General features: G+C 38.8%; 2 protein-coding genes and 1 pseudogene across 8 annotated transcripts in view; 1 reads left to right on the top strand and 2 right to left on the bottom strand.

Annotated features, from left to right (window-relative positions):
• The window catches only part of Gsap (gamma-secretase activating protein), a 132,039-nt gene that overhangs the window by 84,042 nt on the left and 21,876 nt on the right, over positions 1–26,121 (top strand). For 2 of the 4 annotated variants that reach the window (XM_027926339.2, XM_071613382.1), the window contains exons 27-31: positions 7,588–7,707; positions 8,502–8,563; positions 9,786–9,887; positions 10,040–10,139; positions 10,498–11,174. In XM_027926339.2, coding sequence (XP_027782140.2) covers positions 7,588–7,707; positions 8,502–8,563; positions 9,786–9,887; positions 10,040–10,139; positions 10,498–10,589 — 476 coding nt within the window. In that variant the 3' untranslated portion in view covers positions 10,590–11,174. Of the gene's footprint in view, positions 1–7,587; positions 7,708–8,501; positions 8,564–9,785; positions 9,888–10,039; positions 10,140–10,497; positions 11,175–11,307; positions 13,103–26,121 lie in introns of those variants that run through there. The other 2 variants (XM_071613394.1, XM_071613387.1) reach the window with 2 other exon arrangements.
• Positions 5,133–5,572, bottom strand: LOC114085191 (small ribosomal subunit protein eS24-like; annotated as a pseudogene).
• The window catches only part of Ccdc146 (coiled-coil domain containing 146), a 131,419-nt gene continuing 118,419 nt past the window's right edge, over positions 13,122–26,121 (bottom strand). For all 4 annotated transcript variants that reach the window (XM_071613372.1, XM_071613369.1, XM_071613368.1 and 1 more), the window contains 8 exons: positions 24,428–24,516; positions 24,173–24,337; positions 22,421–22,645; positions 20,769–20,997; positions 17,904–18,032; positions 16,973–17,110; positions 15,126–15,374; positions 13,122–13,480 (listed from right to left, as the gene is read on the bottom strand). In XM_071613372.1, the coding sequence (XP_071469473.1) occupies positions 13,277–13,480; positions 15,126–15,374; positions 16,973–17,110; positions 17,904–18,032; positions 20,769–20,997; positions 22,421–22,645; positions 24,173–24,337; positions 24,428–24,516 (1,428 nt within the window). In that variant the 3' untranslated portion in view covers positions 13,122–13,276. The remainder of the gene's footprint in view (positions 13,481–15,125; positions 15,375–16,972; positions 17,111–17,903; positions 18,033–20,768; positions 20,998–22,420; positions 22,646–24,172; positions 24,338–24,427; positions 24,517–26,121) is intronic.

Here is a 26,121-nt window from a genome sequence, read left to right as displayed (position 1 = left end):
GGGTTTCTTTTTCTTTAAAACTTTGCCAGCAGTTGCTACTTTTGTTTTCATAATAGTCATTCCAACTGGGTTGAGCCAGAGCCTCAATGTAGTTTTGATTTGCATTTCCTCGATGGCTAGAGACACTGAACATATATATTTTTTTCAGATATTGGCCATTTCTACTTACTCTTTTGTGAAGTATCTATTCAGATCACTTGCCCATTTATGAATTTGTTTTGTTGTTTCTTTTTTATTCTTTTTAATATGTATTCTAAATATTAATCCTCCATGAGATGAATAGCTGGAAAATATTTTCTCCATTCTGTAGGTTGTCTCTTCACTCTGTTATTTCCTCTGCTGTGCAGAAGGATTTTAATTTGATGAAGTTCCATTTGTTAATTCTTGTTCTTTTTTTCCTGGGTTATTTGAGTCCTGTCCAAGAAATGATTGCTTGTGCAAATATCTTGGAGTGTTTCCCATGTTTTTCTTCTAGTAGTTTTGAAATTTCAGATTTTACATTAACATATTTGATCCATTTTGAATTGATTTTTGTACTGGGTGAGAGAGATGGTTCTAGTTTCAATCTGCAATCTTCCAGTTTTCCCAGTACCATTCATTGAAGAGGCTGTCTTTTCTCCAATGTATGTTTTTGGCTCCTTTTGTCAAGAATCAATTGATCAATTGGTTGAAGATGCATGCATTTATTTCTGGGCCCTCTATTCTATCCTTTTGGTCTGTTTTGTTATTATGTGTTAAGGTTTGAATATGAAGTAATCCCACAAAGCTTTTTTCTTGTAACAAGGATTGAACCCAGGGGTGCTTAACCACTGAGCAACGTCTCCAGCCCTTTAAAAAATATTTTATTTAGAGACAGAGTCTCACTGGGTTACTTAAGGCCTTGCTAAGTTGCTGAGGCTGATTTTGAACTCATGATCCCCCTGCCTCAGCCTCCAGAGCTGCTGGGAATATAGGTGTGTGCCATTGAGCCTGGCCCCCAAAGCTCTTGAGATGATGCAGAAATAATCTGAGGTGACATGCTTCGATTTTAAGAGCTGTGACCTAATCAGTGGATTCATCCATTTGACGTATTACTTTGAAAGGACTACTGTATTGGGTGATAACTGTAGGCAAGTAGGGTGTGGCTGGATGAAGGAGGTCTCTGAGGGCATGCATTTGGGGTTTCTATTTTGTCCCTGGCATCTTGCTTTCTATTTCCTAGATGCTATGAGTTGAGACTTCCCTACCATGCTTTTCTGCCATGATGTTCTGCCTCATCTTGGGCCCAGAGTAATAGAGTCAGCTGACCATGGACCAAACCTCTGAAGTTGTGAGCCCAAAATAAACTTCTTCTCTAAATTATTCTTGTTGGGTCTTTTGATCACAGTGACCCAAAGCTGATTAACACACTATGGCTCTGTAGTATATTTTGAAATTAAGTATTATGATGCCTCTAACATTGTTATTTTTGCTCAGGATTGCTTTGGCTATTTGGAATTTTTTGTGTTTCTATAGATTTTAGGATTCCCCCCCCCCCCCCCGACCCCACCAGTTCTATGAAGAACATGGGGATTGCATTCAATCTGTAGATTGCTTGGTTCATATAGCCACTGAACAATATGAATTCTCTCAATCTATTAACATGGGAGGTCTTTGCACCATCTATTGTTCAATTTCTTTCTTTAGTGGTTTGTGATTTTCATTGCAGAGGTCTTTCATAGCCTTAGTTAGGTTCATTCCTAGGTATACTATTTTTTTACTGGCTATTGAGATTGCTTTCCTCATTTCTCAGTTTATTATTGGCATATAGTAAAGCTACTGATTTTCATATGTTGATTTTTGTATCTTTCTACTTTACTGAGTTTATCAGTTCTGAAAATCTTCTGATGAGGTCTTTAGGATTTATTATGTATATAATCAAATCATCTGCAAATTTGACTTCCTCCTTTCCTATTATATGTTTTTAATTTCTTTCTCTAGTTTATTTTCTCTGGCTAGAATTTCTAGCACTATATTGAATAAGTCTGTGTGTGTGTCCTCTGTCAGGTTTTGGTAGCAGGTGTTTTGGTGCTGTGTGTCTTTTACTTTCCACCTCTTCTGTTAGAATCCCTTAAGCATCTTCTGTAATGCTGGTCTAGTGGTCACAGATTCCCTCATTTTATGTTTATCTTGGAAGGTCATTATTTTTCCTCCGATTCTGAGGGATAACTTTGATGGGTATCATAATTTGGACTAGTAGTTATTTTCCTTTAGGACTTGAATTACATTATTATATGTCCTCCTGGTCTTTAGAATTTCTTCTCAGAAATATGCTGTTAGTCTAATGGGTTTGCTTTTAAATGTGACTTCTCTTTCAGCTTTAACACTCTCTTTTTTTTTTTTTGTTCTGTACTTTAGATAGTCTGTTGTGGAAAGGTTATTTTCTGGTTATGTTTATTTGTGATTCTAAGTAGAAACTCATATACATGGATGTCCAAGTCTTTCCCAAGATTTGGAATTTTTTTTTACTATTTCACTGAATAGGTTTTCTATGCCCAGAGCACATAGCTCTTCTCTTTCCAGTATGCTAATTCTATGGCATTTGATATTTTAATGGTGTTCCAAAGATCTTGTACATTTCCTTTTTTGTTCTTAGTTTTTTGTTTTTTGTTTTTTTTTTTTTTTTGCTGTCTGAATGTAATATTATGGCAGATTTGTCTTCAATATTTTTTCTTCTACTTGATCTAATCTGTTGTTAAGGCTTTCAACTGAGTTTTTAATTGGACTTATTGAGCTTTTCATCTTCAAGATTTCTGTTTGATTCTTTTTCAACATCTCCATTTCTTTATTGGATTGATCATCTATATCCTGCATTGTCTCCCTCAATTCATTCAACTTTTTATTTATATTCTTTTGGATGTCATTGAACTTTCAAAAAATCATTCTTTTGAATTCTTTGTCTAGCATTTCATCTACTTTGGTATCTTTGGGATCTGTCACTATGGAGTTATGAACTTTAGGAAGTGACATAGTATGTTGGTCTTCGTGTTTCTTGTATTTGTATGTTGAGATTTGTGCATGTATTAGGATATGGATACCTCTTTCATTTTCATGTGGTATTCTTTTTGGTATGTGGCTTTCTTCTCCCAATGTAGCTTGAGGTATTGGCTTGTTGTATATGTTGCATTTATTTCTAATCAGACTCTATACCGTAAGTTCTTGGGTTTGGGCACAGAACATACTGTATTGGAATCAGAGACCCACTGTCTCTGAAAGTCTTATAAAAAGAGGGGGCACTCTGATACTTCAGGTAGATGTGTAGCCAGCAGAGTATGTGGGATGCATACTTTGGGGTTATTCTCCTACAAGAATTGTAGCACCTATCTGGAATTGGGGATTTCCACAGGTATTCCCTGTTGATAGCAGCTTTTTTACTTGAAAGTGATTCTGATATTTGTTACTCCAGCTGCATTAAAGAGCCTGAAGCTCTTGTCCTCTGGAGACTGGTGCAGATCTATGTGCTTCACCAGCAGGGGAGGGGCCTGAAATCACAGTTCCTCTTAGGACTCACCTTCAGTCTTATTAATCCTAGTCAATCAGATCAATTTCGCCTCCAATCAATATAGACGACCCATGTAGATGTGGTGTCAGCAAGCATTGTGTATTTTTCTTCTGTGCAGCTATGATTGGGGAATCTGTCCAGCAGCTGGACCTTAGCCTCCTTCTGCCTGTGCCCACCTGGGAACTAGTCAATAGCTGGGAGTTTACATCTAACCTTTTCCTTAAGTGTCCAACAGGGTTCCAGTGAGACTGGGTTGTGGCTGGAGTTGGGCTTAATTCTTCTTAGCAAAGCTGGGAGGATAGTTTAGTAGCTGAGCACCTGCCTATCCCCAGCACCAGAAGCAGGGGTGGGGGTTACCATGACAATAATAATAAATAAATTTAAAACAAAAAGGATAATGAAGAGGAAAAACACAAAAATAGAAATAAAAGGAAAAATGAGAAGAACAAAAATAAATTTTTAAGGAAAAAATAAAAGAATTGACATAGATTAAAAATGACTCAAAACTTTATGAAGTGCTTAAAAGTCTGAGTGTGGCTGATCGTAGTCTGTTGATTTAAGTATCCTTCCAGTCTTTTAAGGTTGGATTCTGCCAGGTATGAGGCAAGTATAGTGGGTTGAAGACACAGCCAAGGCTGCAGCTTGTTGGAATTTTCCGCTTTGCCATGCTAGTTTGGGTGGAATGCAGGCTGTGCCAGGTGTCTCTTGCCCAATAGATTCAGGTAGAATGTTGACCACACCAGGAGGATATTCTCTCCTGAGGTTACTAGTCTGCCCACCTAGGGGCATGGCAAATGCTAGTGCCTCTAAGAGCAGGAAGAGCAAAGAAACCACCAAATTCTTCAAATTCTTCATTTGGGGTGTTTTTTATAAACCCAGTGATCTGCTACCCTGGATTCCAGCACCTTCAGACCTGACCCCTGTGTGAAACCACATGTGACACCACATGTGATTGGTGTTGCTCTCAACTGCAGAGGGGAGGTTCCCTGAGATTCCCTGTGGTAGTCTGCACTCCCAAGGCATAGAACTTCTCAGCAGGTTTGTGTCAGACACTCTCCCAATCTAACAGCATCCTGTGTGGCCACCTCCTGCCCAGTCAGTATAGCAGGGTATCCACAGGGTATTATGGTGTCAGATTTTCTGACCCCTGCCAGATCAGTATAATCTCAAGAGGGCTCCTGGATATAGCATCCTGAGAGTTTGCTAAGAGAGGTAGGGAAATTTCTTTTCTAAAGCCAGCTTGTGCAGACTCCAGGTCACTTATTTAAGCTGTCTGCAGGGTTCAGCCTTCCACTCCATGCTGCAAATCTTTTACCTTTACCCTCTTAGACGGTAGAGTCCCCTTCCCCCGAGGATCTGAGCACCAAGTTCTGGGGTATTCCACTTCTCTTGTTTTGTTACTCTCCCTAGTCTCTGGATTCCACCAGGTCTCATTTTCTGTGCTGTCAGTTTTCAGCGGTCACCCATGGCTACTCACCTCGAGCAGTTGCATACCTGTTGTCTTGTTTCTGCCTCCAGAGAAGTAGGCTAGTGCTGGGTGCATCTCTTCTGCCATCTAACTCTCCATCTCCTTTAGGTATCATTTTTAAACATTTTTACAGTTTATTAATCCTCATGAAAAATTCACACTATCACCGCAGCTAAAGTCATTGCAGAAGCTTGACGCCTTTGGCTTTTTGCCAGCTCCAACATTTGCCTTCACAGTCCCCCTGACTTTCTTCATTCTGTTCTTGCGTTCCTTTCGCTGTTTTCTTGAGGTCTTTTTCTTTTCATACAGGCTGTATCTTGCCAGTCTGTTTGGGTTCATTTTTCTTTGCATAATCAAAGGAATCATAAATTATGCCAAAGCCAATTGTCTTGCCACGTCCAAAATGGGTTCTGAATCTAAACACAAAGATAACATCTGGTGTGGTTTTGAACATTTTGGCTAATTTTTCTAGAATTTCTCTCTTAGGAACTGTTGCTTTCCCAGGGTGAAGAACATCAATGACCATTTGTTTCATCTGAAGTAGTCATAAACTTTGTGGTCTGGATAGTTACTGTGTCATTCATGATGGTGGCAGATCCTCCTCCTTTATGTATTCTGATACTCTTATTGAACATTGGTTGCTGGTATATGCATGAATTTATTATTGTATATGTTATATTGAGCGTTGTTATGGTTTGGATATGAGGTGCCCCTCAAAACCTCATGTGTGAGACAATGCAGGAGGGTTTGGAAAGGAGATGATTGGATTGTGGGAATCTTAACCCAATCGGTGAATTAATCACCTGATGGGATTAATTCAGTGGTGGCTGGGGGTGACTGGGGTGTGGCTGGAGGAGGTGCGGCATTGGGGACATGGATTTGGGGTATTTATTTGTATGTGGCAAGTGAGGATTTCTCTCTCTGCTTTCTGACCATCATGTGAGCCACTTCCCTTTACCACACTCTTCTGCCATGATGTTCTGCCTCATCTCGAGACAAAATAGATCTGGCTATGTATGGATTGAGATCTCTGAATCTGTGAGCCCTCAATATAAACTTTTCTTCCTCTAACATTGTTCTGGTCAGTTTTTTAGTCATAACAGCAAAAAAAAAAAAATACAAAATGTTAAGCTTTATGATAGCTGTCACTATATAATGCTATCAGTTGATTTTATTTAGTCACATATATCTGTCCATTCATCCATTGTGTTAGCTTTTTGTTGTGATCAAAATACCTGACAAGAACAACTTAAGAGGAGGAAAGATTTACTTTGGCTGATGGTTTCAGAGGATTCAGTCCATGGTCCACCAGCTTTATTGCTCTGGGCCAGAGATGAAGCAGAACACCATGGCAGAAGGGTGTGGTGGAGGAAAGCTGCTCTGTGAGTGACAGCCAGGAGGCAGAGGGAGACAGAGAGGAAGGGGCTGGGACAGTTCCCAAGACTATGCCATCAGTGCCTTGCTTTCTCCAGCCATGCCCTACCTGTTTATAGTTTTCACTATTATCCACTAAATACATTCAAATTATTTAACCATCAAATGGATCAATCCACTGATGAAATTAGAGCCCTCATGATCCAGCCATTTCCTCTCTGAACATTGCTGCGTTGCTTAACACATGAACTTTTGGGGGACATTCCAGATCTAAACCATGTTGTTGATTAGCTGAGTGGTGCCATTGTGAAAAATGTAGGCTATGATCCCGGCCTGGATTCAGGTTACTTCAACTTGAAGAAATAGAAACTCAGAAAAGCTTAGTTACTTACAGCTGGCAAGTAACACAGCAGGATTCTAGCCCAGGTCTGCTCATGCTTAATCTGATATTTTCTAATATCTCCACTAAATATATTCTCTTCCTCATTTCCACTTCTGAGAATTACATTTACTCTTCAAAAGTCCTCTCAAATGCCATCATTTCCAAGAGGGCTTTTCTGATTCTCTTGGTCTGATATCATCTTCTTCCATGTGTCTTGCTTCTGTTCATTGCATTAATAGTATATATAGAGCTTTGGGTTTGTGCTTGGTTAGCCCTCCCCATGAGGCTAATTAGGCTGGAGAGACGGCCTGCTCCTCTCTTGAATCCCTATAGATTTGCTCTCTGCCCATGGCATGTACATTCATTCTTTTCTATAATTTAGTTTGGGTAGACTCCAGAAGCCTTTCTCTAGGATATAACTAGAAATTAGGCACATAAACTGTTACTTTCTGGTCCAATTTTTTCCCCTTTAGCAAGATAGTCTCTATCCAAACAACCTTTTAGCCTGGGCATAAATTTGAAAGATAGTTCTCTTTCACTATCTTGCTGTTGAATTACAAATATTACTAAACCATAAAATAATTTTACACTATGTAGACCTTGCCTTTGTTTTGCTGAGAGGACCCAAGAACAAGGAAATTCCTACTTACTGGGAACTTACTATATATCCAGTGTGATACTTAGTTTTGATAATATAAAGAAGGAAACTTGGAATTTGTCTGCAAGGAGTTTAGTTGTCTCTAGGCACCAAGCACTGAACTTTATTAACATGGTCTGATTCATTTCCTTTGGGATGTTGGAGATGCCAGCTGATGTGTCTACTCTTTGGATCACTCATCCTAGGTTTCCACACTCTGCACACGATCCTTGGAGTCCACTGTCTCCCTTTGCACAACTTGCTGGATTATATTGATAATGGAGTGTTGCTTCTCACTGAAACAGCAGTCACAAGGCTTATAAAAGGTAAGAGGCCCTGAGTGTATAAATGTGCTGGTTCCAGCCTAGGCACCACCAGAGCTGGCTTTCTGGGTGTGCGAACTGTGGCTGTCACACTGAGCCTGCTGCACTAAGAAAGGTCCCATGCTTGGCTTAATGCCCTGCAGAGGATCTTGAAATTTGTAATATTTGAACATGTTCCTTTTGCACTGGTCCCACAAATTATGCAAGTAGTCCTGTTGGGTATAGTCCATTGCCTGTGACCACCTTTGGGCCAACGTAAAGTACCTTAGCTCTTCAAGAAGCCCCGAAGAACTTCTCAAGCCACACACAGCTATTTGGTGTGGCTTGAGAAGTTCTTTGGGGCTTTCACTATGCACAAGGGCACTTTGAGAATAGGAGACCCTGTAGGCTTGTTCTCAAGAAAGTGTCACAAAATGGCTTACTTACAGCTGATTGACTGTCATCATCTCAGCTTTGAAATGCAGGAAAAACTGAGAGAAGCAGTACTTATATGAATTTGATTTTTAAATAAGGTCTGTTATGTAGTCACTCACAATTGTGGTACTTTAGTAGATGAATTTTGTTAATGCATATGAGAACATTTGCCAACCCTGAAAGTACCTTCTGTTTTAAGTTAATCAATAATATTGCTTTGTGATTGGCAGCTTATTACAGAAAATCCCTTCTTATTTAGTCACCCACCTAAAATTTTCAAAGTGTCGCTTAACTCGAGAATATAAAGTTGGAATATATATTATCAGGATGAACCACTAAAATGTTAAAGACTGTTTGTCTTATTTGTCAACTCTTTCTAACAGATCTGGATAATTCAGAGAAGAATGAAAAACTGAAATTCAGCATCCTTGTACGACTTCCTCCGGTAATCCTGAATTTTATTTTCCCCTAAGTCTTGGCACGACCCTCTTTCAATTTCTTTTTGTAAGAAGAGCATTTACTTGCTTTTGGCTAAAGTCAATTGAAGTATTTCATTTTCCAGTTCTTCCCAAGAAATCCTATCCACCCCCACCCCTCTGTTGGCTATTTCTCCTTAGGTCTACAATGTACTTGCTTTTCTGGCTTTGCACAGTATTGACATAGCCCACTAAGAACATTTAGCCATTTTCTCCTCTTAGGAAACCACACTAATATTTACATCTGAGTCTGAGTAGGAGTGAGAGGGGAAACATGTGCTTTTGGCATTTAAACTGATAAGAAATTTAAATGCAGGTGAGGTCAGAAGGTTCTGGAACTGTATTTCCTCTTAGTACATTTCCAGCAGGAAAACATTCCCAGGTCAAAGGAAAAATGAGAAACATGAGGGGAAAAAGTTAAAGGAATTCCTTGGAGGTTTTTCTTTCTTTCTTTCTTTTTTTTTTTTTTTTTTGAGGGGGAGGGGTGCACTAATATCCAAGTCTGAAATACCACGAAAAAATACAGAATTCCACAGCAAAGTCTTCCGACTACTTCCTGACTCTAAGAGCCTAAGTACCCTGTCCACGGTTTACCTCCCTTGAGTGCTTGTACTTCTGACACCATCCTCCCCAAGGGAGGTCCTTTCTGGACCTAGTGGTCTCACTTTGTAATAGTCTCTCTCCATCACAGGCTTAATGAAGCAAAGGCAAGAATAGAGAACAAAGCATATTTTCCCTGGCTCAGTCTCTCTAGGGAACATTGCTGAACATTTAGTTTGGTCTATAAATTTGATTTTTGTTTTGTTTTGTTTTTTTGGCCTCAGACTTAGTGAATAAAAATTTCCTAGGTAAGACAGGGGCAGAGAAGTTGATATAAACATGCCTATAACCTTTTGTTTGCTTTTAAAATATCACTTAGGCTTGCCACACACATTTCCAGCTTTTAAGAGTAGCAGATAACTCCATTTCAGAAAAAGAATTTGGCAGCATGAATGTATCAACTGCTTCCCTCAAGGTAGCATTTGATGGGAGTCTTAATTCAAAACTCAGAAGCATACTTCATAGGAATGTAGTCTTTCTTTTAAAATGGCTAGTCATTTTGGAATATTACTTTTAAAATTATGAACACATAAGGTATATTTAATGAACTGTGAGATATATTCTTTATGCAATTTTCAATTTGCATGATAGCTCATTGGTCAGAAGATCTGTCGAGTTTGGGATCATCCCATGAGTTCCAATATCATTTCACGGACCCATGTGACCCAACTGCTCCAGAACTATAAGAAGCAGGTGAGTCTGTGAAAACACAGCCCTTCCATGTTCCTGAATCCTGTTTCCCAGTGTCAACATATCCACATGGACAGCAACTGTAATTCTGATGACTTTAAGTGCATGATTGTTTCAGAGATATCAGTTAATACCAGAAGTGGTTTCTCTTTTAGTCTCGGAATTCTATGATGGACAAGTCATCATTCAGTGTAGAATTTCTGCCTCTGAACTACTTCATTGAAATTCTGACTGACCTGGAGTCCTCCAGTCAAGGTAATTCAGCCCTCTGTTCACAGCTTTCTCCTTGACACATCAGTCATTCTCTATTCACTTCTGTGTACCATTTTATGTTCAAAAATATGCCTTACTTTATAAGTAGGCCTTTACTGCAATTGATTTTCATTAGCCATACACAATTTACTGCCCAAATTACAAAAGGAATAATCACCTTTGATGTTTTAAAAGGGTTTAAATCCTGTTTAGTTGATGTGAATGCTCTTGAAGTTTGATGAAATTTCACAACACATTCTGAGAATGTATTTTGATAAAATATAAAGTTAATGAGCTATGGGAAAAGGTTATAAATATTCCTCAGTTCTATAGTAACACACATACACATTTTTCCCCCCAGCTCTGTGTGATTTTGAAGGACATGACAATGTGGATGCGCAATTTATACAGGAAGCAGCTCTGAAACACACCACAATGCTTTTGGACTTATAAAAGAAAAAAAAATTCTATTGTAACTACTTGTAATATTTTAATCTTGCTCATTAACCTTACTCATATTGATAATTCTTTAGCAATATTTAAAACTGATAAAAAATCAGAATATATTGTTGAACAGTCTCAATTTCAGTTTGGTCCTTGTTTAGACAGAATTAACCTCATTCCAGTTTTGAACAACCAATAAACAGTCAAGTGTATTGAAATGACAAACAGTCCAAGATGACCTACAGTGCCATAAACAGTGCTCTTCCTAGTGGCCAAGCAGACCAAGAGCTAGTTTCTGTTGAACTTTGGAATAAAATGGACTTCAGAAATGTAGGAAATAGTGCTTATGCCAGCAAAAACTTAAAAATAACAAGCAGAAGAAATATTGTATAAGAATTTTACTTGAAAAGGAGTTTTTTTTTAATTGGACTAGATAAAATCTATCTCCACTATACCATCATTTGTAACATAGTAATTTGTACATGTAATAGAGTAGGGTTTGTCTTTGTGATAGTTCAGATGGAACGGTATTTAATTTTTTATATTTATAAAAGTTTGATTTAGTATTATACTATTAAAAAACCCAAATGCTGACAGCTTTGGTCTGACTCTTGTTTTTTAACATAGCCTTTTTATCCAGGAATCTTGAGTCCATGAACATGTTCCTTTAGTGTTCCCCAGGACACCTTAACTGGTTGTACCATTTTTCTGTTTTTCTCTCTTACAGTGACTTAATTCTGACCCATAAATACAGTTGCTTCTGGGACTCAGCTTATAATGCTTTTTTTCCCCTCTTCAGTATTCTTGTGAAAATTTAATGATTATAAATATCACCAATGATTATTCAACTTTTCTTCTTAAAAAAAAAGTCACCATTGTGTTATAAAAATTGCCCTCTCCTATAGAATTTCCTCTTTTATTCAAACACTTCATAGTCACCAATCCTCAAGATCTTGGAGCCAAATCAGCAATGCAGTGCTGATTCTTTTGAATGAGGTCTTTTTTGAATTGTCATTGTCTAAAGCCTAATTTTTCACACACATATTTAAGATAAACATTAGTTTGATCCTATCAGTCTGCTCATAATCATTCAATAGCTTGCTATTCAGTAAAAGAAAATTCAAACTCCGTATCGTTCAACTTTTCCAAATCCTGACCCTGCATACCATGAGCATTCTTTTTGCAGGTAGGCCAGCTCACAGGGACATGAATACAGCTTTTTCAAGCTATTTCTCTCACTTAAAATCTCTCTCCACCTGTTAAAATCTTTTTCATGCTTAAGGGCTAGATTAGAAGTTCTGTTTGATGGGGCTGGGGCTGTAGCTCAGTGGCAGAGAGCGCTTGCCTAGCATATGTGAAGCACTGGGTTTGATCCTCAGCACCACATAAAAATAAACAAATAAAATAAAGACATGCTTGTCCACCTACAATTACAAAAAATTTAAATAAGAAAAAAGTTCCACTTGAGTATAATCCAGGTCATTTCAACACATGGTGGCACCTACCTTCTCTCAACCAGTAGTATACATTATAATGGTTAAATATCCATCCCTTGTGATTTTTAAAAGGTGTTTCCTTTTTTTTGGTGTTTGAACTTCAGACATTTAAAAAAATTTGTTCTTATTAGTTATACATGACAGTAGAATGCACTTATGGTTTTTAAACTTATGTGCATATATTTTGAGTCCTTAAAGAGATTACTAGTTTCTACAACACAGCTCTCTTTAAGTATATAGCATTCATTTATTAACTACATGGTTGATACAGTGTTACTTATCAAAGGCACTCCCAAATAATTACTTTATAATAACTCTGCAAAGCAATTAGGTTAGATTTGGGACTCAGAATGAGAAGGAAATTAAATTTTCCAATTTGACAAGATAGGGGCTTAGAACAGAATATTTATCCAAATAAAGGGATATATTTCTCATTCCAAGAGTTGTGAAATAAAATTTATAATTACTACCAGTGACTATAAAAACATATGTTTCAACCTAGTTGTATATTCTTGTATATGAGAAATCAGAATTAGGAAAATACACTTGGTGAAATGTAGTAAGTAGAATTGGCCTCATTTTCAGGTCTTCTCTCTCACATGCAAAACTGTAAATATAGTATTTAATTTGAGATTTTGATAAATCTATTATTAGAGCTTAAAATAATCATTTGATTTACAGATAATGTGAAAAATTCGGATTCATAAGAAAGATAGATTAGGACATAAATATTTGTGTGGCAAAAGGATTCTTGTGAAAAAGAATCACTATAACATCAAAAAAGACAAGCTTGGCTACTGCTTCTTACCTGATTTAGATTTACTAACATGACCTTCAAGTGCCACCTCAACAAACTGAGTTATGCTTTGTGATCCTTGGGATATCTTAAGTTCCATGTATGCAGTTGAAAAAGAATTTAATTCTGTACTTTGATGAAAAGTTATTTTATTCTGCACTTGCCTACTACATATTTCTGAAACTATGAAGAATGAAAAATACACGAGTAATTAAAATATTTGCTTTGAAGTGTGGGGCAATTCTGTGTCTTTCTCAACATCATGTGAAACACAGAAGTTGGTTAGTGTAAAAAGAACCAAGTTGTACTGTTGCTGGTTGAGCTTCATTGATCTGCAGTGTGAGAATGATGATGCTCACGTGCTCTGGCTGTAGAAATGAGGAATCCTGGATTGGTCTACACATTCAAATTTCAATTGGCTTTATAACAGGTTTCCTTATATGCCTCATATTGGCTCCAGGTTCACTGGGCTTAAAAGGAGCCAGAGCACCATATGGCTTTGGCACAGGAAGAGTGGCGTCTGCTTCCGGAATGTAGGCATTTGGACGCTGCTCCGCTGATGTGTAAACACTATTGGGCAGCAGTTGATTATCTCTTTCTCGCAACTCCTGCAAAGAATCATTTTCTTTCAGTTTTCTGAAAACTCTAAAGTTACCTCACCTTCAGATCCCCAAAGACACAACTGAGTCTGAGCAGCCTTATGCTGTGCTCAATGATCCGCCCCCCACATTGCAACTCACTGCTGTGGGCTGTATTGGTTAAGCATCATGATGAGGCTGAGGCTTAGGGTTTATCAAAAACTGCTTGTTGGGTTCTAGACGCACTGCATTCCAACCTCAGTCTCTCATCAAGAGCTAATTATTTCTGCACTTTTTACAAAGGCAGAACAGTAATATTTTCTTTGCTAAGTGACTGATGAGCAAATTTACAACAGACTAGACAATAAATAGAACCAGAAGAGAGAAATGGTCAGCAGTTTGAGCCTCAAGGTCTTCAATATTTCTGCCTGTGCCTCTGGAAAATAATCTTTGGGCACTAATATAAACTCTACACGATGAAGAGTATAGTCCCAGGAAAGTATAGCCCTGGAAAGGCTCGTCCCAGATGGTATGGAAATTACAAATCAGACCCTGTGCTCTGTAGTCCTAGTATGGATTCAGACTGTACATTTTACTTGGCTTAGTGATAAATAGTGATCCTCTTAGGGACATTCACTTGACAGTCTGAATTGTACCCCAGGATGCCATCTCCTTGGCAGGAGATGCTTGATTCTATCTTAATCTACTGAAAGCTTATGAGGGTAGGCAGAAGAACGGGGCACCAAACTTGTGTATGGATTCAATGGTAGAAAGAGACTTAGGCCAGAGGTGGGAGAAGAAAGGAGTGGCCTGGAGGCCTGTGATGCATACCAGGTGTGATGTCTGTAGAAGGCAGTGGCAATCACCTTGATATGCATGATATTGTGGAAGTTTACAATGTGCTGTGAACACAGAAGAGGCAGGTATCTGAGCAAGGGTGTGAGAAGAAAGACTGGAGACCTTTGGACGAAGCCAGTGCCATGCTGGTGGGAGCCCTGGGAGTAGGACTGGGAGGGGACTTGATGCTTATTGAGTGTTCTCCAAGTGCACTGCTATACTTTGACTTATCTATGTAATATAACAAGTTTCTTTTTAATGTCTTTTGGGACTGTGTGTAGGAGAGGAAGACATTTTTCATAAATGGGCTGAGCATCCCTAACCCCAAAACCTGAAATCCAAAAATACTCCAAAGTCCTAACTTTTTGAACACAGGATGTCACAAGTGTAAAATTCCATAGCTGACATCACTGTGGGTTGTAGTAAAAACTCAGGCTATGTGTGTAATGTACATATGAAATATAAATAGGTGCTATACCCAAGATAGCTCATTATGTATATGCAAATATTCTGAAATCTGAGAAAATCCAAAACACTTTTGGTCCCAAGCATTTTGAATAAAGAATAGACCACCTACATAGGAAGACTGGTCCCCAGAAAACAGCCCTTCCTGGCACACTTAAAATTTTTTTTTTTTTTAATTAATCCAGGGGTGCTTTACCACTGAGCTACATCTCCAGTCCTTTCTATTTTTGAGAAAAGGTCTGGCTAAGTTGCTGAGGCTAGCCTCAAACTTGTGATCCTCCTGCCTCAGCTTCTTCAATTGCTGGGATTACAGTGACTGTGTCTGGCCTTTCTTGGCACACTTTACAAATGCAATATGGGAGCCAAAGCTTACCCGAAACTTTTCAGCGAGGGCCATTTCATACATTTGTTCATCTCGAAGTACTTTCATCCATTCTCTCTCAATGTCTTTATTGAGTGGCAGACCTTTTTCTAACCTAGAATTGCAATAAAAGATGAATTCTTCTTTCTCTTTGACTTCCTTCTGGAGTTCAATGGTCAGGGCTTGTTTCATGGACAGCTCAGCAACAAGAGCCATCATTTTTTCAGTAACATCTTTGATCCTTTTCTGATAGCCATTCATCTAGAATCAAAGAGCCCAAGGTTTAGTCAATATGTACATTCCATGAAGACTTGAAGAAAATGGCAGTCTGTTGGCTGTCTGTAATGGTGTGTGTGTGTGAGGGGGGCAGCATTCTTACCTGAAGGAAGGAAGGTTTAATAATTTATGGAAAATAAGAAATGAATGAGACTTCAGGGATTGAGCCCAACACCCTGGTGTATGAAGAAAGAAAATGTTTATCAGTTACTTGATTTTGCAGTGAACAGCATGGAGGGGAAGTTTAGTGTCTGTTTTTAAGAGGTGAGAAAAAGAGATGAGAGAATGGTCTTAATGCTTCAGTTCTGGCCGAAGTTAATAGTTTGTATCTTACCCAGCTGAACTAGAGCTTTGCTGGCCATGTCAAAGTGGTCACTATTATCATTTCTCAGGTACCTTCCAGGGAGACATTGAGCTTTGACAAATAAGCCCTCATTTTAAAAAAAGAAAGTGACTTTTCCTCAAGAAGGGAAATTCATTTTGCAGAAGGAAGGTGGCAACATTTACAGAAACATGGGGTGTGCAAATTCATGAGCTTAAGTAAGTATTAGTGATTATTTTATGAGGTAAAGTTGTGAACTATAGAGCTGCCACTGGACAGATCAGACTATTAGAAGTGGCCAGAGGACAAAGATAAAAACCAAATAAAAATGAAAGTACCCTAAGATTTACTATCTTTCCTATTTAGTGTACCCAACCTTTCTAGAATAGGATTACGTATTCATGGATGTGTTTTTAGAGTCTAGTACATGTGAGACACTGGGGAAACTTAAGAATGAGAAACTATTGCTGCCTTCTGGAGCCCACAATCTGGGATATAGCCACCACCATTATCTATCATCTTCTGTCTCCCCTGCTGAACATCATACAAGGTGGACAAGGTGTCCCTTCCTCTTTGTTTTTGCCCTCACAGCCTAGCATGAGAGTAGCACAAAGTAAGAGTTCAGTGACAGTGGCTGAGTGCTGAAATCCCTGTGTCGGCGAGATGCTGCCAGGGATTACAGGGGCCAGGTGAATGACCCATCTTCTCATTGCTCAAGGTGCTGAGTCTAGTCCTGATATGTCTGAATCCCCAACCTCCCTTCCTGTGACTGCAATTTTTAGCATAGCTTTTAGTAGTTCCGCCCCCAGTAATTTTGAAGCTCCATGTTATTGGCCTTTCCTCGTTGGTGGTGGCTGCACCTCACGGTGTAGTCAGCCTGGGTATAGTGTGTCTGTTCTGCTCTTCAAGGAAGCTGAGTTTGGAATTGGAGCCTTTCCTACAAACCACTGGATAAGTGAGGCCTTCTGTTCAAAAGGCATTAGGATTTAATTTTGTGCATGAAATACAAAGATAACAATTTTCATACTTGAGTGGTTGCCTGATAACTTATTTACTATTATTGAAAAGCTTAGGTTTTTCTCATTGTAAAATGAATTCATTCAGGGAACAAGACAAACTTGTTTTGGACAATTTGGAGTCATTTTATAGTTTTATGTTTCTCTAATCTCTCCAGGGCTTCTCTCAATAAAAAAAGCAACCTGGAAAATGAGAGCTAATACAGGAGTAGGGGCAGAAGAGAGAGGGTGGGTTTCAGGCAGACCTTCTTGGCTAAGAGCAGCGTGTCCTGTTTGCAGGCCTCAGTTTTGCTGCAGAGCCTGTCTGTAAGTCGGGAGACCTGTTCGAAGATGAAATCCTTCTCTAGTAACTTCTCCTCCTTCTTGGCCAACTGTAGTTCCAGCTGTTGAAAACAATTTCAATAGGAAGAAAAAAGAAAACACTCATGCAAGGCACAATCTTCTTTCCTAATTGGAGCACTACCTGACTCCCACCCCACCCCCGAGTGGTGGAAAGACACTGCTTTCTCAGTTGTTGCAAGTTTTTGGAGATTGAGCCAAGTCAAGACTTCCCATGCCCCAGCCCCCTCCAGATAACTCTGGGAGTTCTTCCCTCCTGGTGGACTAGGGCCTAGTTCCATCAAGCGTCCACAGTTGTAATAGTTGAGTAGTTGTTTGCCAAATGAAGCTCCAATGTTTTGAAAAGCTTAGGTTTTCTCATTGTAAAATGAATTCATTCTGAGAACAAGGCAAACTTGTTTTGGACAATTCTCTCAGTCATTTATAGTTTGTTTCTCTAGATGTAAAGCCTAATCTCCCCAGTGCTTCTTTCAATAGCTCCAGATAGCACTGGAAATTCTTACCTCCATGGTAGACTTTGGACCTCTCAGCTCTGCCCAGTACAAAATTATCATTCTTTTGATCAGTAAGACAAATTGATCCATTCATTCAAGAAGTCAAAATGGTTGCTTTTAGCCCTGAGGGAATGGTGTCTTAGGAATCTTGAAGCACTGGACTTTTACTTTTGGTAAGTGTCTAAATCCATTTTAAAAATTTTTACTAGGTTACAGTAAAAGGACTCTATGAGTGGCTGGAATAATGGATAGGTCTCTCAGCATAACAGGAAACAGGACCACAGGTATCTCTGAAACTGTACACAAGAGGCAAGTAGATGCAGTTTTAAGCAAGGCTGTTTACCTCATCTAATTTTTTGATAATTTCTGCTTCTGTGAGGTCCTTCCCTCGAAGGAGACGGATTCTGTTTTTATCCCCAGGATTTATAAACTGTTTCTCCAGGTCTCTTATTCTGTCTGTACACTGTGCAAACTGTTAAATAACAAACATACATTAGTTTTAAAACTAACTCTCCAGCTCAGTAAATCTTAGGCTTGTGTGGCCAGGGTCTCTAGAGCCTTTTAGTTGGCCCAATCCAGGCAAGGGTAGAGGAGAACTGTTTTCTTAACACCCGAAAGTTGGGACTTGTGGTTAACAGTGTTTCTGTTCACTCATGGGACCATGAGGATGATGCCTAGGGTTGACTATGCAAAACAAGTCTGGCTTCTGAGTCAGAGAAAAAGCTGAGTTCACAAATAGCCCTTCAATTGCTTCCCATTTTGTGTGGGATGCTGCATGGTTATAGGACTCAAAAATATACAGCCTATCTTTTTGTGTTGCAGGTTGTTACAGAGCCCAGGGTAGCTAGCATATAATATGCTGACTACACTTTAAAACCATTTGCTGGCAATAGGCTTAATGGCATCCTCCAAAAGAAGAAAGTTGTTAATTATGGGGTCACACAGTGAAATTCTTAGCATCAGTCATGTGTATATTTTTGTTAAATCTCTAATATAATGCTTTATATATCAATTTGTTGAATCATTGAAACTTGGAGATAGATGAAGAAACAGGACTACACTCATACAGAAATGATAGGCACATTTAGTTTTTTTCTTTATAATGAGAGATGTGGAGCATGGTGACAATCAAGAGGCATTATTTCAACTTTCTACTGAAGGCTTATGTGATCAGGCAAATCATTTCTCTGAACCTTAGTTTCCTCGATGGTCACATGGGAAGATAAGGCTCAATCAATAGAGTTGATCCATCAAATGAGATAACAGATTTGAAGTATTTTACAACATGCCCAAGAGTGGCACAGATAGGATTTTAAAAATTCCAATCAATGCTCCTCCTCCTCCTCATAAATTTTTTTAATGGTAATAATTTTTTCCTTCCTTTCTACATTCCTTAATAGCACTTAATCCCACATATACTTCAATTCTATATTAAAATTTTAAGTTCTTGCTAACACAATGTTCCCTTAACTAGAAAACTGAGAAACAAAAATGCAGTGTTTATCAAAGTGCCTTCATTTTATTCCCCCATTGGCATCTGAGGAAAAACTGTTCACTTTCTCTCTATAAAAGTGTCTTGGTATCCTAAAATAGTTCAAGAGACTTCTAAGATCCCTAAAATGGAGTTGTTATTACAGGATCCAGGAGATCATGACTCATGATAGTTCTGTATTAGTCTGTTGGACAATTAAAAACTGTTTCAAATAACGTGGTGGTAGTGGTGGGGAAGCTTAATAGAGTTCTGAAATAATACAACAAAGATGACTTAAAAAAAAAAAAGCTGAAACACTGCGTCTGAAACCAATAACAGGATATGATGAGGATCCGGCCCTGGAGGACGGAGTGCAAACATGATGTACTTGAATCTAGAAATTTTGCATCACATCCTTCCAGAGCATGTGTGATTAGTGTTGAGTAGACAAACATTTAAATGCAGTTTGAAGATGAATGGGAAACTTTCTATCCAACTGTTCCTAAGCATAAAGTTCACCCTGCTAAAATAGGTAACTGATAATATGTAGCACACATTTCGATTAATAAGCAATCAAAATGATAATGGCTCACCATCGTCATGCACGGCAAGTAGTATTAAATATTTTCCTTTTGGGTAAAACTGCATTCACATTTCACAGTGGATGATTTTATCTAATGAAATGCCAAGTATTTTTTTTCTGAAAACAATTTTCAGTGGATGGAATTATTGATTTGTGGTCCACACAAAGAATATGCTCACAGAGAAGACATTGTTCTATTTTTGATCTTACTGAATTTAAAGTCTTTTTGGACATCCTGATAGTTGAGAATGAATGGGCAAAGACAGACCTGAAGCTACATTTTGGGAGAGAGCTGAATTACTATAAAAAAATTCAGTGACTGGAGGATAGCATGGGACAATGAAGCTGTGGAGGGAAATGGGAGATGAAAGACCAGTCAGTGAAATTGAGCCAGGTGGGGGTGCTGCATGGGGCAAAGCACCTGGGGGTGGGGGGCATCCCTGAGACAGAGTGGCCCCAAAGGACTTTGAAGGGCATGGATTTCTTAGATCTAATTTGAAGTTCCTTGCCTTTCTGTAACATAACCCCATACAGAGTTGCCTCAGATCTTCACTAAAATCTGTTCAAAGGCCTTGATCTTGAGTAGGTGTAGACCAAGGAAGGGACCAGTCCAGAGGCTGCACTGATGTGGCACAGAAGTGGAACAGGCACTGAGTGTTTGGTCTGATGAGGGAAGTCCCCACATGAACCTCTTGTTCATTATTAAATTATAGGGGAATTAGAGATTAAATCTCATTCTATGTGACTGAACATTAATAAGCAGCAAGCTTCAGGTAATCACTTGCTCCAGAGGACAAGAGGACCACACATGGTGCCCAAGCTGTTCCCAGCAAGCATCAGCAGCATAATTATGCTGTGGCTATTGACAGCCTAGATTGCTGAAGTTTTAAGATATGAGGAAGCTGAGCTAGAAAAAGGGGGAAAGCAGGAGATGCTTCATGAGAGAAAAATCTATAGCTATGAAGCCTTCTCAGATTCCATCCCGGAGTAATGTTTAAAGGTATTTTCAAACAAGACGTCATTCATAGGTTGCTACAGGCACCAGGAGTAGCATGGATTGGTTTACATGCAAGAACTCAAGTGATCTACAAACTAATTAAGGTAAGAGACAAATGCAAATGATATGAGGAAGTGTCCCAGGACAGCTCTCCCACCTGAATCTGGAGCACCGCAAGATCTGCATCCAAGGCACTCTTGACTGGCAGTAACTTCTTTGTCACGCTAATCTGTCTTTGCTTCTCGGCTATCTTCAGTTTTAGGAATCGGATTTTTTCTTCCAGGACATGTATTTCAGTTTCCCCATTTAGTTTCAACTTCTCTTGGATATTTATTTTTTCATAAAAAATGCACACTTCTTCTTCTCGCTCAATCAGCTGAACACCACTGTGGTCAAATTCAAATGAAGAGGCTAAGTGAATGCTAAAGCTACTGTTTCACTAGTTAACTGTAGTTCCCTCTAGCTTTGGGTACACACAAACACACAACACAGGAAAATTCCAGAGGGTGGGAGATACTTACTGATGTTTTTCTAGTTAAAACTGCACACTGGATTTTCCTGGAGGTGTGTTTAGCAGCTTGACACTTAGGCCAACCATGTGATTGGTTGGCTGCAGTGTCTCTGTGGATTTCAAAGGTTTTCTGGGGGGCAGGAAAGAATGTCATTCCCCATATGTGAACAAAGTAATCCCATAGTCTGATTTTCTGCAGACCCTGTTCTTGGGCCAGATTTGCCAACAAAATCCTGACCAGAAGTACACAGGCAGGGGGCCAGAGAATGTGTTTTGGGGGTGATTCTGCTCTATATCAAGTTGCCAGGCCCACTAGGTTCTTTTAAAGTTGAATATTTTTTGATGCTAATTTCCCCATAAACAGGCAAAAATCTGCCCTTTGTAATCATGCTGATGAGTGGGGGTGACCCCCAAGACCCCCTCCTTGAGAGGAGACTATGGGAAAGAAACAAGGAATTTCTAACTAACTCCTGTAGCTCTGGTCTGGCCAGGGCCTGGGAGCAAAGCATTTGCTTAAATGCTTTGGTCTGTTTTAGGAACCAAATAAGATATATTACCTCCGCTCAGAGAACACACTCATCTATCCTTAGAAAAAGTGCTATTCAAGGACCCTAAAGGTCTTTCTATACCCGTTGTGTATGCATTACCCAGAATTCCACCTTTAACTATTTCTCTGTCAAAGTTTCTCATGTCAATAGTCTCAGCAGAAGTGAGGGGCAATGTTTTACCGTCTTTTTGTAGTCTGATGGTCAAGCACTCCAATACCTCACACAGAACAAAAAATCAGATACCAGGCATCATTACTACAGGGCTCTACAACCACACATTCCAGGTTCTCAGGGCACAAGTAACTTGGGGGAAACTGCTAGAATATAAATTTATTAATGGCACAATTGCAGCCTGGAAGAAATAAGACCATTTAAGGGTCTTATTGTTGAGAAAATGAGCTAAGAGAATGGCTTTGATAAATGTAATACGATCAAACTTGTCACCAAAATGAATACCAGTTTGTTTATGTCAATTATGTGAAAAGAATTTGATATTATCAGAGATATCCTGAATGGTAGCCTGAGAAAAGACGTTGATCTTAAAAGTGAATAACCTCCCATCGCCTCCTCTTTGCCTGTTTCTTTTACAAGGATAGCAGTTCTTATTTTTAGGCAAGACCTCCTCTAAAGGCTAATGAAATCTGAATGTCACATGTCCCTCACTCCTGTCAAATCTAGGAGGAGTAAGGGTGACATATCTAAGTCACATACTTTGGTACCCTGTTCTCACACTAGGTTCCTGGCCCTTACCTTTCATTTCGCCTCTGCACAGCCTTCTCATACTTTTTGCGGAGTCGCACCATCTCCTCTTCTATCGTTGTGATCGTATTGGCAAGTCTGTCCATGCTGGTTAGCTGGGTTTCCTTCTTCTCTTTCATTTCTTGAAGTTTTGATAAGATTTTGCACACATCGTTTTGCATGCTCTCTCTGATAGTAACGTTGTTGGCATGTTTCAACACAGAATTTTGTAGCTTTCTTTTAAAATAACGGGACAGTGGCTAAGATTATGAGTCTAATGAGGACTTCTGAGACATAAGCATTTCAAAGTAGCTCTTGCTTTCACATGGCTCTTGAAATGACAGTAGTAATAGTAGTGATACTCCGGATACCATTCAGGAGTTTTTGTAATCGTCCCAGGTCTCAGACTCTTCCCTCCATCCAGAATAGGACACCTTTCCTTGGTGCCCAGGGTTGTGCCACTCCTCCCCCCCTTTGTCAAAGCAAGAAACTATAGTCAGTCATCCTTGCTCTGCTGTCCTCCAGAGGCTGCTCTCCTGAGGACAAGGTGGTCCTATCTGAAGGCATCTATTGGACCTGAGCTGGTGCCTGCACTTTAGTGTGGGCCATAATTGGTGCTGAATGAGATCACAGCCTCTGTAAATGATATTTAACTTTCCTGGTGGGTGAGAACCTGATTGGGAAATTATATTTTTTCTTTCTATACCCACCACTCTCCAAATGAAGCCATTTTGTAATGTGTTTATTAAAGGAAACTGGACAATAAAAAGCCAATGGAAGAAGTTCACATTGTGTAGACTCAGGAGATCAGGATCTAACATGAGTAAAAGAGTCCAATGTAGCATATGGCAAACAATAAATCAATAAAACTACCATTTGCCAGACACCCTTCTGTGTGCTATTACACCAATTAGCTCACATAATAATAAAAAGTCCTATGCAATAAAGACCCTTCTAATGGAAAAGGAAAGTGAGTCTAGAGATAAAAGTTAGCTTATTCAAGGTCAGTCAGCTAGTATGTGGCAGAGCTGGGATCTGCATCTAGGAAACCCCCTCTCTTAATTGCTCTCCGGTATTGCCTCCTGTAGGTTCATTAGATGCTTTAAATCTACAACCAGAGGATGCAGACTAATAGACAATTTGGTTGTTTTCTAACAAGTGCAGATTACCAGAGTTGGATTTTTCTAATTGGGCAAATGACAATCATAAAATCATATTAAATACTTACACATTATATTTGTCCGGCAATGGATAAAGAAAATGTGACATATATACATAATAGAGTTTTATTTAGCCATAATGAAGAATGAAATTGTCATTTTCAGGAAAATTAATGGAACTTGAGAATATTATGTTAAGGGAAATAAAGTCAAGGGTTGTATGTTTTGTCTCATGTGGAAGCTAGAGAGGAAAAAAGAAAAGGAAGGTAGTTGGGAAAATTTCATGAAAATTGAAAGGAGAGCAGTATAGTGGAAGGGAAATACTGGGGAAGGATAACGGTCCAGTTACATTGTCATATTGTGTGCATGTATGAACGTGTAACAACAAATCCACCATTATGCACAGCTATGATGCATCCATAAAAAATACGGAAAAAAAAAAGTGTGTCTCCCAAACAAGCATAAGCAATTGTGTTCCAAAGCTTAGATTATTATCTAGGAAACAGTGTTTAAACAGGGCTTTCCCAGCTCTCTAAACTATTATTTTCGATCTTAAGATTCCCCAGTATGACTTTCAAAGGATTATAGTTATTGTAACTCTTACCTGTCCTGAGTAATGGCACTATTTCTTAAAATTTCCAGTTCATTTAATGACATTTTATGCCTTTCTTTTATTTCATTTACTTTCTGGTGAGCTTTATGAAGTAGGTTAACAAACTTGTTTCTTTCATTTCGAATTGTGTCATACAACTTTGCAAACTCTCTGAGCCTGTGAAAATACAAAGTTTTTTGAACTGTGTAAAATAAAAAAATCAACTTTGCACCACCAAATAGATAACCATGTGATTTTTTTCCTTACCTTCGATAAATTTCACGTTTTTTCTTCCTGTATATTCTGATTTCAAGATCCTTTGCTTTGATTTCTTTAACAATGTTGTTATATTTTTGCTGAAATATAAAACTTATATATGAAATAATATGAATACCCCAAGCTGAACCCCACTTCATTCCCATCGGTGAAGGAATCATTTCTCTTGGCATGCTGGGTTATGTAGATCAGGTGGAGGGACTCGGGGAACATCTGAAAATTGCTAGCTGAACTGGTTCAAATGGGCGAGGCCAAAGGGTAACATAAGGACGAGAGATTGTCTGTACAGGTTGGGTTTGAGGAACTATTGAGAGAAGAGTAATTGTGGACTGTATCACTGGACAGGGTGAGTGTAAAGTTTCTGGAAGATAGACAAGCAAAGATGATTTATAGGAAGCTGCAAACATTTTTATGCATGAAACCCTCCAATATTTCATGAGAGGTTGAAGCAATGTTTAAAGTGCTTTTCCATAACCCTCAGAATGGAAAAGAAGAAACTAATATTTAGGTAACTGTGTGAATAATTAAATAGGTATAAAAATGTAATTCCATCTACTCTGTTTTTTTTTGGGGGGGGGGTGATAGATGACACTATATTTCCTCTATACCTTTTATCTTTTTTTAAAAAAAGGAATGTAGATGTTGTATGAAAGGAAAATGATAAGCTCTAATGCCTTCTTATAGAAATGACAGCAAACTATAGCTTTAATGGAGCAATTCCCACTGCTAAGAACACTCAAGGAATAAATATTTTCCCTTTATCAGCTTCCAGATCTCAAAAGGAAGAAATATCTATGTTTCAATATGAATGAGCTCATTTTGATTTTGCTACTCTGTTTCTCCCCTCACACCCTCTCTCCTGTCTGGTTGCCTTTCCTTCCCATTCCTGCAACCATTTTCCCCTTCTTTACTCTGTTGGAATCCACCTGTCCCAGGGACTCTACTGGGATCATTGCAGTCTTCATGATGGAATCAAAATCAAAATGTGGATTGAGTAACCTTCCCTATCTCACCTCTCCTGCTCTCTGGTTTTGCCATTTGACATCCTTTCTCCCATCTTCCCCTGTGTAAACTAAGATGAACTTCTTTCAGTTTCTCAAATGTTAAAATGGAAAAATAGTGAATAGAGGATGTGAAGAGTTTGCTATGATTAGATCTTTCTCTCTGCAAAATCTAATCCCATTGCTACAAATGCTCTGGTGTGAGTTTTGTTTTTTCTGGAAAATGAGAAGAAGTGTTGTCCTATGTAAATACTTATCCAAAATGAGAACAAAGGTTTCACTTGGAAACGGCCAATATATGGCTCATATGATAAATTCAAATACTCTTAGTAATATGTCATATCATATCCCTTAAGGAATTTCTGGGTATAATCTGGATATAATCCTTACATGGAACAAATGATTCTAATGTTAGAATTTTAGCTAGCATGACAGGAAGGTTTTATTTTGGGATATTGCACCAGGCCCTCTCTGGTACTCTGCAGGAGTCTGTGAGAAATCATGGAGTGAGAAGCAATAAGCAAGGGTATCCTGGTACTGGTTTGAATGATGCTTGCTGGATAAACCTGGGGGTGGGGGAATTGTCAAATGCTACTGCTCAAGTTGTTTCTAGGCAAATCACAGTGGGATCAGAAATGGTAGTGGATCCCAGGTTTTATCTGTGGCCCATGCACCTGCCTGCCC

This window comes from Marmota flaviventris, chromosome 1 (assembly GCF_047511675.1).
Source record: "Marmota flaviventris isolate mMarFla1 chromosome 1, mMarFla1.hap1, whole genome shotgun sequence".
In the NCBI taxonomy this organism is placed as follows: domain Eukaryota; kingdom Metazoa; phylum Chordata; class Mammalia; order Rodentia; family Sciuridae; genus Marmota; species Marmota flaviventris.
Note: the sequence above shows the minus strand (reverse complement) of the source record. Positions and strands in the feature narration are given on the sequence as shown.